The sequence below is a fragment of the Hirundo rustica genome, chromosome 2, assembly GCF_015227805.2.
Source record: "Hirundo rustica isolate bHirRus1 chromosome 2, bHirRus1.pri.v3, whole genome shotgun sequence".
Classification (NCBI taxonomy): Eukaryota; Metazoa; Chordata; class Aves; order Passeriformes; family Hirundinidae; genus Hirundo; species Hirundo rustica.
In genome coordinates, this window is record NC_053451.1 from 72,737 (window position 1) to 85,053 (window position 12,317).

The window sequence follows — 12,317 nt, forward strand, 5'->3', positions numbered from 1 at the left end:
CTACCAACCACAATGATGCAGAGGTTTTTTTGTTGGCTTTGTGTTGGTCAGATAAAATCCTATATAAATTTTCTTGAGTCGGTTCTGTTGACTCACTGCGGCAATTGCAGCATGTCCTTCAACCAGGATATTTAAAGAAGTGCTAGAAGGAGTGATGCAATGATGCATCTTCTCAATACTGCCTTGTAAAAGTCAAATGTTCATTGCTTTATTTAAAAAACATTTCATTTTGGAAATGTGTTTCATTTCAGTAATGTGTGAGTTAAACCTCAAAGTCTGGTTTTAAGTTTCTCCAAGTGAAGTGGGCTTTGGTCTGGGATTTCTTCTGTGAAATAAAGAGGTGTGTGTCAGAAGAGATTTTTAGTTTAGATCATGGTGCTGAGACCCCAGGTTTTGTTTCAGGCTTGTCCCTGCAGTTCTTTTTGCCTTTCTGAGGAAGTGTAACTTAGGAAACCACATTTTAGATGTGCTAATATTTTTTGCTAAATCCACTGATGAGATTTAGTTATCCTTGTTAGAGACAAGCTTTGGTCCTGTTAAGTTGTTACACATTTTTGAGGCCTTTACAGTAAGCTAGGTCTTCATCCCCGAGAAGGGATGCTGCCCCCAAAGCTCTCCCAAAATGAATTAAGGGGTGGCGTGGTGCTCTCGCCCCTACAGATGCTGGAGAATTCAGACACGAGACACAAAACTTGAGTTTCTGAGCTCCACCACTCATGTTTGAGTCTATCAGATTCTCCCAGCTTTGGGGCAGGAAGTTTGGGGCAGAACTTTCTCTGTTCTCCCTGGGCAGATTGCTGGCACCTGACACACCGTATGCTATTTTTATTCCAAATAAATAGCAGGGATTAGCTCCCTCCTGCCTTCCTGTTCCATCTGCTGCTGCTATCCTTCCCAGTAAGACACAGCTTCCAGTCTCAACTTTATTAGAGAAAGGGACTACAGACTTGTTCCAGATAAATACTCAGCTTTTGTTGGAAGTGTCCCCAGACAGAGAAGGCACTGTCTGACCAGTCACCACTTAGCAGAATTCTGTCATCTGCCAGCCATAATCTACAATTAAAATTGAAATATTTTGATATATATTACCCAACACAGAGAAAATAGTGTCTTAAGGGAACTGAAGAGCAGAAGGAGGCGTGGTTGCGCCTTATTTGTTCAACGTTGGTGAGTCATTTAATCTGAATTTCTAGGCATTTTAAGAGTTTTGATTCAATGGTCTATTGTGTGGCTTCTGGCAACAAATTAAATACCAGTGAGGTTTGGCTTTTAATTTAGAATTAATTTTAAAACATCACTCACTATATAAAACCTAATTGAAAGCCTATGGTCACTGGAAGGATTCCCAAGGATTTCACTGGGCTATGGATGAGGGTCTCAACCCACAAAAATGTTTATTTTTCTTCATTGTATTTAATCTTGGATGGGAAGATGAGTTATTCTTTCAGAATAATTTTGCATTTTTTTTGACTTTTAATTTCTACAGACTAAAAGTGAGTTGAGGACAAAGAAATGTGTTTGTAAAGAAAATCATCAAGCGCTGAGAGTGAAGTGGGAGGTGTATTTCTGATTTTCTAGCTTGGACGTACTGTACTGTAAACCATCAGAGCATGCAGTGCAGATCTGTGAGCTGCCAGATTTCTGATTTTTTTTTCTGATTTTTTTCTGATTTTTTTCTGATTTTTTCTGATTTTGTTTTGTTTTTTTTGTTTGTTTTTGTTTTCTTTCTGAATGTCAAATATAAGTAGGGATACAAAAAAAAAAAAAAAGAAAAAAAAAGAAAAAAAAAAAAGCAGAGCTTGAGTCAGAGTTCTGTTTGCAAAACGAAACCTGTGCTTTGTTTTCTGAGCTGGAAATGAACAGCCGCCTAGCTCTCTTGGGGAACATGAACATGGAGGTTCATGATCATAAATCTGACTTTTCAGACCAGACAAACATTTCCCTCTAGTTCCTGAGGTTCTACTACTTGCAGTCTTTGGGAATATTACAAGTTTTTTGGGCATAAAGAGTCTCTCATTCTGGCTCCAGAGACAGTTGCTGCCCACAGAGCCTTTCTCTTGTGACTTCTTAATAGCACTGGAAGAGGCTACTCTGTCCCCAGTTAAAAGGAGGATTTTTGGCAAAGGCAGAAAAGAGCCTTAAAATTTCCCTTAACCCATGCCTCTTGTCAGCTTCTTTAGATGGGATGGGGAAAATCTTTCTTTTCTACTGGAGTAGTTCCATATTATGTCCCAGGATAAGTGTTTGCCCTTCTGGCTTCATGGAATAGCTGAGAGAAGTATAACTGATTGTAGGGTGGAGTTTACTACAAACCCAAGATTTTAGGGATCAAGAACAGTTTCCCTCTTCCTGACACAAGAAGAAAATAAAACCAGAAAGCAAGTGAGAAAAACAGGAGTGCATAGGGATCTCTCCAATTTACTCAGAAAGCCACTGGGACACAATAAACCAGGCATCACTCCTAGGAGACAACACAAGGGAATGGGAAAGTGTAGATGTGAAGGACAGAGAGCACCTGTGGGAGGATGTGAGAAACAGAACAGGCACGTGGTGTGTAAGTGCAGGATTCATGGGCTTTCCCACTCTGCAGAAATGTAACTCGCTTAACTGCAAGTCTCAGCTGAGTGGCACAGAGAGGAAGAGGTTGTGTGGCTCCTGGAGAAACGGGGACTAACACATTACAGGTCCGTTCTTTATTCATATGGCTAGGCTTTATTTTTCTAGGAAGAGCTCACGGCTTGGCTTCTTGTGTGTGCCACTGCTCTCTGAATAAATCCTGTTTAAACTGGAGTGTGAATGATGTTTTGCACTGAATTATCTGCTGATTACCTGGCCTTTTCTCTGGCTCAAGTGGAACCAAGCTCTTGCTTAATTTGACCCTCAGATTCAACACACAGTGGGAATTTGATTCAGTAAGATGGTTATGATTCATGTTATGATCCATGAGGGGGGAAAAAATGAAGACAACCTCCTTAAGAAAGCATACATGTAGATAAAACAGTTCATGGAAAACCTGACTGATATCTCAACCGCTGCTTTAATTGCCATACTATCCCAAAAGCATCCTCACTACTACTAACTTAAGCATTTTCTTCTTGCAGACTTAATCCTTCAGCTGTCAGTAAGGCCAGTAGAAACAAATTGCTCCACTGGTATCAGGCTGATGGCTCTCCAGGATAACCAGCCTGTCTCTCCAGGTGCCAATTCACTTGCAGCATTAGTCATTGAGACTGAAATGAAAGTGGCAGCTCAGGATTCAATTTCCATGAAACTTGTAGGAACTTTACTTCTTTGAGTCCTGCACCCCTCAGGATTGAAACTGGCCATTAAGCTTAAAAGGTGTTGAGTTGAATAAGGGAATGGCAAATGGACAGAGGTCAGGATCTCATAGACTTCATCTCCTTTAGAAATGGGCACCTGAAAACTCTCAAGGACCAATTCTAAGAAAAGCAACAGCTTTGAGTGCTCTGAAACCAAAGCAGGCATTTGGAAATGGAACGGGGTTTTGTAGTCACCGTCTTATTAGTGAAACTAGATTATCCCTACTTTTTCCAAGTAAACATCTATCCTTGCTTAAAAAATGATTCAGATAATACAAAAAATAGAGTGATTATATGAAAAACACTTCCCTTGCACAGAAACCCGACTTTTCATGCCTTCTCTGTAGTACAAGTGAAAGGTTGAAGTAGGTAGGATGGTAGTCACTAGCAAAGAGAGCAAGAGTTGAGAAGAACAGTGGAAAAAGGCACACTGAAAAAACAAGCCATGGAGGGAAATTAAATCAGATTGGTGATCATGCAAGAAGGCATATATTAAGGAATTACAGTTTTTTATGCATCTGCTGAGTAAAGCTGTCATGCTAATTTCTGAACAGCAAGAAGAATAAACAATGCTTCTGTCTAAGTGTTATTTGTTACTGATTAAAGACTGTGACATGGTGTGTGGCTAGAATGAGTCAAACAGGATGTTTACAAGGCACTTAGATAAAAAGAATAAAATGATGAAGTAAGAAGCATAGTGTCATGAATTTTAGAAACAGTCTCTTTCCTGGGTAACATTTTGCCCTCCTCAATTACGAATCCTAAAAAAGAGCTGCCACAGGCAGAATTCGCAGCCAGCCAGGTGAAAGGGAATGCCAAGAGGCAGATCCTTGTCCCTGTGGACAGAGTAGCCCTGGCACAGTATGATCTGTGGCACAGCCGCCTCAAGACCAGCAGAGGATTTAGTAGATGGGACTGGGGCTGAAACATGGGAGTTAATTTCTCCTCAATGCTTCTTTCACAAAGCAATGGAGAAAATTTTGCTGGAGAAGTACTGCAGCTGGATCCCAAACACCAATCAATATCAGAGTTGTGCTTCTAATGGTGTTTGTAGTAGAGTTTATTAACTCTTTTGTTATCACTGCATGAAATCTCTTCCTTCAAACTCACCAATCTGGCTTGTGTATTTTTAATGAGTGTTGGCACATTTCTTCACAGAACTGTGGGAGCTGATGGAGATTTACCGGATAGATCAGCCTCCTGGGACTCCCACAACAATATGTGTGCTATTTCGATCTATTTTGATCTAAAATAGATTGGTATGTCCTTAAAATGAGCTAGCAAATTTCTGTGCTAATTTAACTAAAATTGAACGATGCACAGGAACTGATGTTACTAAATCTGTGTATGAAGGCCCAGTTCTGGGAACCTTCAAGAAGCTTGTGGACTACTCAGCATCAGCCTCTAAAAATACTGCATTGCAAAGCTGCACTCTTACCCAGAAGACATTACCTGAGGCAACGCTGAGATTGCTTTCAGTGTGTGCTGGGCTTTGGGCTCACAGCCCGAAATGCTCTTCTTCTTGATCCTTGCATCTGGGGAGCTCGTGCCGGGACAGAGAAGCTGGACTGAACAGGACATACACAGAACTTTCTAGGTTTACAGATTTTCACTGTTTTTAAGTGAAAAAAAAAAAAAAAATCTGGATTTCCATACCTTCAGGTCCACTGCTACCTTTATCATTGCTATTCAAAGTGATTATGCCAGAAGCAAGTGGTTAAGTACGAGAAGCTATAACCTCTTAAGAATTATTTTTCACACAAAGAAGTATCTATTTATTTTGCTATGCCAGTTATTTTTGTCAGTCATTTTTTTTAATCATTGATCAGGCCTCCTTTTTAGTAAAAAGTGATCAGTAAGACTCAAAGTTTTGTTCAGCTGCTCAGCCTCAGTGTTTTGCGTGGTTCTTTGGTGCTGTGTTTTCTTAGCTGAAGTTCTTTGTCAACACAGTGGATGCTGTGACTAATTTGGCTAATTCGGGAAGAAAGGATTACGCTTGGATTCTGTACTGGTGTTTTGAGTCTCAGTAAAAGTTTACAATGAATGAGTAGTCTGGGTTAGACAGACAGTTGGGTGGGATGATACCTTCTGGCCTCCAAATCAATGGGATCTTTTTGTTCCTGTGTGCTTTAGGTTTAACTTCTGAGCCAGTCTCTAACGTCTCGTACATTATCCCAGATGCAGAGCACCCCATACATTGCTTATGAATGTGTGTCCTGGATAAATGGGAAAGCGCCTAGTGGGGCTTTCACACAGAGGTCTAGAGATGTTATTGGGACACTGCAGTATTGCCAAGGTTTTTCTAATTTAGACAAGTCTCATGATAGTTAACTTTTTCAGTATAGTTTCATACTGTTTTAAAGAGTGACATTTATTATTTAGTAAAAAAAGAGGAACTTTCTAGTCCTCCTCATTACAGAATGACACTTGGAAAAGTAACTGCTGCAGCTGAACACCATCTCCCCCTCCATTACCCAACACAGAAAACAATGAAAAAACCCTCAATATTAGGTTTAAAACATTAAGTCATCTAAGGTTTTTTATAGGGCCTGGTTATGATTCTCTTTGCTCAGGATAAGAAACCCCAAAACCCTTGGGCTGATTGCCCAGCCCAAGTGCACACAGATCCATGACCTCACTCCTCACATGCTGGTTGTGCTCCAGCCCTCCCTCTACCCTGCTCTTCAGGGAAAGGGAATCTCCTTGGCCATCTAGGTGCTAGTGAAGACTCCCCTGACATGCAGGGGACCAGGACCTGGGGTACACTGTAGTCCAGCCTCTAGCTCCCATATTTAGATAGTAAAGCAAAGTTTTCCCCAAATTCACAGCTAACAGATACTGATGAAGTAAACACAAAAGGAGAGGACAGGAAGCTGCCCAGGAAGAGTTCAACCCTCACAGTGCCCTCACTCCTGATCACTACGGCTGTAATTACTGGTAGAGATCACACCTGATTTTCCCCCAACTTTACATTGTTTGGCTGAATTTGCTCCCTCCGGGAAAATCTGTTTCTGAACAGAAGTCAGTACACAATACAGGGATACTCACGGTCTCAAGAATGTGATGCTTCTACCAAGGTGACTACAAGCCACACTACCCACGGAAGGAGGAGAAGCAGCAGCTGCTGAGAAAGCTGCTGAGTGAAGGACAGGCAGTGCCCTGCAATGAGGAGAGGGCCAGCATGAGGACAGGAAAGAACCTGGAGTTTTTCAGAGTGAGAGGAAATCGTGACACTTGGAGTGGGAATCCCTCCTCAGCCTGGGCTGTGATCTGCAAAGGACTGACTGTTCCACGTGTGTCTGTGTGTGCAGTAATGAAAAATGCAGGTTGATGTGGTCTGCCTTGTGAGATGAGCAATTTAGATACTATGTCACCACTCCTCTTATCAGAGAACATTAGGTTTCAGCCATTTCCATTACTATTTTTATCCTTTATTGTGTGCAAATACACAAGGATTTTAATAACGCCAGAGTCATGTTTAGGCTGCTTGGAAGGCTGAAGAGCAAGATATCTTATTTTCACCATTCCATCTAAAGTCATTTTTACAAGTGAACCATATTGCTCTTACAGAATCAGAGCAGGTTTTCTGTAAGGACATTTTCTTAAAGGATTGAATAGTTGCAATTGTTGGAGAAAGGTGCTTAGATGCTGGATTAGGAATTTGCAAGATCAAAGTAGCAGTTAAGATGCCAGGGAACTCATCCAAATCACAGCATAGCTGATATTCTTCAGGGAATACTGAACTGTTTTGTATACAGCACTCCTGGCCCCAAGTAACTTAAAACCTGAAGAATTGAAATGATTAAAAGTATTGGGTCATATCTTTGAGGGTGTTGAGTGCCCACAACTCATGTAGGGCTGAATACTCTGTCACCGTGGCTCTTTATGCCATGATGGTGATGCCAAAGGTGTTCAGCAAATGCCACAGGAGGCCCCTGTGCAGCACTGGCCATAGCGAAGTCACTTGGGTGCAACTGGGCATTGGGCCCATTTTCCTGGCAGCACTTGGCATCTCTCAGGAGCAGGCTGACAAAGGAGGGGCTCTGGCAAGGAACTCCGATTATTTGTGATCTCAATTACACAGAAAATGTAGGGAATGGATATGGTTGTGGACTTGGTTATTCTTTTTAACCTGCGAGAAGCTGTGGGAATTGCTGCTGGACTGGTCTCCTTGAGATCCAGAGTACAAATGCAGGGCATGAATTTTTTCTGTCCCAGTTCCAGTGCCAGAGCTCAGACTGAGGTCAGTGAGATGGGGAACTCACCTACAGCTCTGCATCTGCCTGACTCCTGTCCTTTCCTGGGCTCTAGATGAGGAACAGTAAAGATAACAATGGAGCAGGCTTCTCCTTCCTCCAGACTTAAGAACTGATAGGGAAGCTGATTTTTGCTATCCAGATGCACAGCTGGAGCTGGAAGAGATGCCAGAGAACTGAAATGTTTGAGCCATCCCTGGAAGTGTTCAAGGCCAGACTGGATGGAGCTCTGAGCAACCTGTTCTAGTGGAAGGTGGCAGGGGGGTTGGCATTGGGAGATCTTTAAGGAACTTTCCAACCCAAGCTATTCTATGATTATAAGATTTTCCTATTTTTTGCTTGGAGTACTAAAGTTTCTATTTAAAAACTTTTTTGAAAATGGCTAAACTTTGGGGAAAGTTTCTGAAGGGCAGAAGTGTGAAAATTAAATGGCACATTTTATTTAAAGGGCAGATTTTAATTAATTAAAAGGAGTGAACTCTTTTTCAGTATTTTCTTTGAGGAAACTAATTTTTACTTTAACAATAATAAAAAAAAGGCCCCGATTCAACCACAACAAGAAAATGTTCACACAAGAAAATGCGAGGGTTTTTTTTTCCTCCATTATACTTAAGAGTGTGTGAAACACAACTGCCCACAAGCCAAAAGTGCAGCACATCCTTTTAACAAGACATATAAGGAATACCTTAGCTAGCTGGAATGCAAGAACCTGGCCCAGAAAACCCAGTAATACCCTTCTGACTGCTGCAGACACGCCTGGGGATTGTGAGCAGCCACGACCGGCAAGCGCCTGAGCCCACGTATTGTCCGCACAACACATCCTGCTGCTGCTGCGAGGTCTCGCACTCCCTGCCACGAGACCTCATGTTTTCCAGCCCAGAGTGCTACGAGCACGTAAGGGGTGATCCATTCAGAGAACTGGGTGGCTGCAGGCCAGATGTATAACCTTGACTACAGTGCCCTTTCCGGAGACCGATTGTGGTTTTCTTATTATCTAACGAGCTTGTCATTTCCTGTGCTAGTTGTAACAGAGCTGAATATTTTCTAGGTTACCTAACGAAGCTCCTGCAGAATCACACCGCCTATGCCTGCGACGGGCAGCACCTGAGCCTGCACTGCCCTCGGCACTCAACCATCAGTGTTCAGTCAGCATTTTATGGGCAGGACCCCCACATGTGCACTGCTTGGGAGCCTGAAACCAGGATGACAGAACCCAGGAACTGCGTGGCACCCACCTCTTTGCAGGTACTGCATGCTGTAAAGGTTCTTAGCGTACAGAACAGTTTCCCTGCCATTTCTGTGCAAGTGTTCTCAGCCTTGAATGAAACACTGTACCTATGGGAATTTACTACCAGAAGTATTATAGCTGGAAGGGTTTGTCTGGACAGCAGGGTATTACTGTAGGATTGTGAGAGCTTTGAAGATTGCTTTCCGTTGTGATGAACCTTGCTTTGGAAACCCCATTCTTAAAGTTCCCTAAAATAGTCCGCTCCTTTCCATTCAAGGGGCTGCTCAGGACTAAGTTGACCAGTCTTAACCTATCACACAGGCCCTCCTTGACCCCAGGGGAGGATACAAGCATTGGACAGAGCAGGGTTACAAATCCAGTGAATAAGATGACATCCTGGTTGGCATTTGGCTTGCTGCATGCCTGTCTTCCCTCACTGAAAAGGTACAGCAACAGCTAAACCGCAAACCCCAAGAATTTCTGCAGATACCTGCATTTCTGTGACTACTTGATTTGCATCAGCAACATCCTACAGTTTGTTTGCTGGGCCTGCTTCAGTATAGTTTAAAACAATTTATGCTTCATCAATTATTACTTTCTCCTGTGGAGACTTTTATAACAAGGTCTGACTTACACTGCTGTCAAAGGCTTGTTTTATCTTAGTGAAAAATACCCAGTGTTGTTCCAAATTCAGTAAATCATTGCAAAAATGAGTAGTCAGAAGAATCTGAACATGTTCCGTTAGTTAAACTTGTAAATGCTTTACAGAAGTTTTGATGGAGTTTGTAACGTTTGTGTCTGTAGACCACACGTTCCTTCTTGACATCAGGGAATGTCTGTTCCCACCACACTGAGTTGAAAGGTATTGTGGTTTGGCAGTAATATCCTCTCTCTAGAAACAATATTAGGGCAATTTTGTAAGTGTGGGTCGCCCATGATGTACTGCAATTTTTGAGGACATTCCAGACATGACCTACGGGCCATGTGAAAGTACATCTCTCCACCAAAAACAGCAGGCCAGATGCATCCTTAATGTTCTATTACTGACTGCAGCAAAGCGGCACCCATGATTATTTTGGGCTTTGTGAGGTCTCCATGGGGAGTTTTGTCCCCTTGAATATAATAAACACAGCACGGGGTAACTGTTGTATAAACTACCATCATGGTTTGGGCACTGTGGCTGATCAAAGGCATGAAAGCATTTTGGCAAGGCTATGAATTTGTGTGAGATACCAATGCTCTGCATCTCAGGGAGTTCCAGTTCTATTAAGGAAAAGGGACACATTTTGTAAACTGATTTCCTAGAAAAGAGCACAAGTGACCTCATCCCCCTTCCCCTTCCCATTGGAGCTGGATCTGCAGTCTGCACAGGCAGGTGAAATGATGCCCTGTAGCTGGGAGGAAGCACCACAGGCACGTTTTACAGAGATCTGTCAGAGGGACCACTGCAAAGCTGGATCTGGCTAGAGACAGTAATTGCCTTGTGCTATTTTGAGTATCATTGTTTGATTTTGTAGCTGTGAGCTTTTGCACAGCATCATGACAGAAAATGCGACTCCTGTTTACATTAGGCAGGAGAAAATACAAACAGATGCACAGGAGATTATTCAGCTCAGGTGCAAACAGAAGGTGACTCAGTAGGGGACAGCTATCTCTATTTACTAAAGATGTAACTCTATTTCGCTGGTCCCTTCCAGAACCATCCCAAGTAAGGAGGAGTTATTTGTTTGATGTGCAACTCTGTAAACGGAAAATTGACTGATAAAATTAAGTCTGCTGTGCTTTCCTTCTCTTTTAAACGCTCTAGAGTGCATTTAACGCTCAAAAAGTGTTGGATGCACATCCTCTTCCTCTGCCAATGGGAGCTGTAGGATCACTGCAATGTGCTGCCAATGTGTGTCATTGCTGCTTGGGAGGGAAGGTTTCCAGTGATGACAGCAGAGATCCAGCCACTGCCAACTCCCTCAGCCTGGAAACAGGAATGCAGCTTGTGCCACCACAGTGGTAAATTTGTGATTCGGTCTCTTGGTATGACTGAGACCTCTTCTGATGAGAAACAAAGCAAAAATTTTCATAGATTTTGAGGGACTACCTAAAAGTATCAGAATGGTTTACTACAGTTACTCCTGTTAAGAGCGGGGTGACCTGGAGATAACACCCTCCTTTGTCACAGCTTGCTGTGATTTTAAACATCATGAATCCTGTGTGTAGCCACACAGACTATGCAAAAACAGTGCCAGAAGAGCCCTGTCTTAACTGAGTTTTAGAGGTGAATAAGAATTCCCTAAATACACTGCTGCATTTAAACTGGGTGCTTTGGCTTGTGACTGTGTTAAAAACTGGACACACTGGCCCTGGCAATGTTGTCGTATTTTCTGCAGCTACAGTTCCAAGAGCACAGCTGGAGTGTGAGCAGTACAAGCGCTCAGTCCTTTTGCCAGACTGGGAGAGAGCCCACACAACCCTCTGTGTATAACACTGCTGACCTGTTTGTTGTCTTCCTCTGTTGCCACTCCCAGGGAAGCCACACAGTAAGAACCAAGATATATTGCTGAGCCAATAAATTTGGAGGAGATATGGCCTTAGAACAGCATTAAAAAACACCCCACAAAACAAGACAAGGAGGCTGAGGATAGGCTTGCACATCTGTGCTATCCAATCAAATCGATTCTGAAATTTGCCCATGGCAAGTCAAGTAAATATCTGATAAAGTGTGTAACTGCAAGCAAGAAGGAAGTGTCCCTTAAGCAGGAGGTCCTACACATGGCCTAAAGCTCGGGTTGTGCTTGTCACTAGTCAGAGCTCTTTCAAGTGAAGATTATTTAACAGAGCATGTTCAGGTACATCAAGAAGTGGTTAAAAAGACACCTTTTTGGTTGCCGTGCTTTCCCTGGACATTGCACTCCCATAGATGTGCTCAGGAGTGTACAAGTGCCTCAAGAATGTCAGTGAGACAGCTAGGGGCTTAGTGTGTTCCCACGTGCTCTGGGCTCTGCACCATCGAGGCTGTGGTGGCACTCGGGGGAATTTGGCCAACCCTCACCAGGGGCAGAGGGAAAAGTGACAAACAACAGCAAGCTGGTAACATCCTAATTTGCTGTGAGCATGGCTGTGATGAATGTGTTCCCATAAAGCTGGCCATGACTTCAAGTCCAGTAGAGCTATGGCCCAGATCCAGTGATACAGATGTTTCTTGCATGTTTGTAGCCAAAAAGTTGTGATTTCTCTCCTGTGTAGAACAAAGTACAACTAAGTGTTTTCATTGCTGTGTAGCTTCATACCTTGTTGTCAAGACTATCCTTTTTGCCCATTGTTCTAGAAAGTACTGGATGAATGCCAAAACCTGAGATCCTGCCAACTCCTTGTCAATAGTCGGGTTTTTGGGCCTGATCTGTGTCCAGGGACCACTAAATTCCTCCTTGTCTCCTTTAAATGCAAACCTAGTAAGTAATCTTTATCAGGCAAATGTGTTTTTCTGCGTGTGTTGTTGCTTGTTTTGGTTAAAATGCCACT

The 12,317-nt window shown here is 42.8% G+C and overlaps 1 protein-coding gene across 1 annotated transcript in view; it reads left to right on the forward strand.

Annotated features, from left to right (window-relative positions):
* EVA1C (eva-1 homolog C) overlaps positions 1 to 12,317 on the forward strand; it is a 32,325-nt gene that overhangs the window by 4,228 nt on the left and 15,780 nt on the right. The window contains exons 2-3 of the mRNA XM_040089770.2: positions 8,625 to 8,821; positions 12,124 to 12,247. Coding sequence (XP_039945704.1) covers positions 8,625 to 8,821; positions 12,124 to 12,247 — 321 coding nt within the window. The remainder of the gene's footprint in view (positions 1 to 8,624; positions 8,822 to 12,123; positions 12,248 to 12,317) is intronic.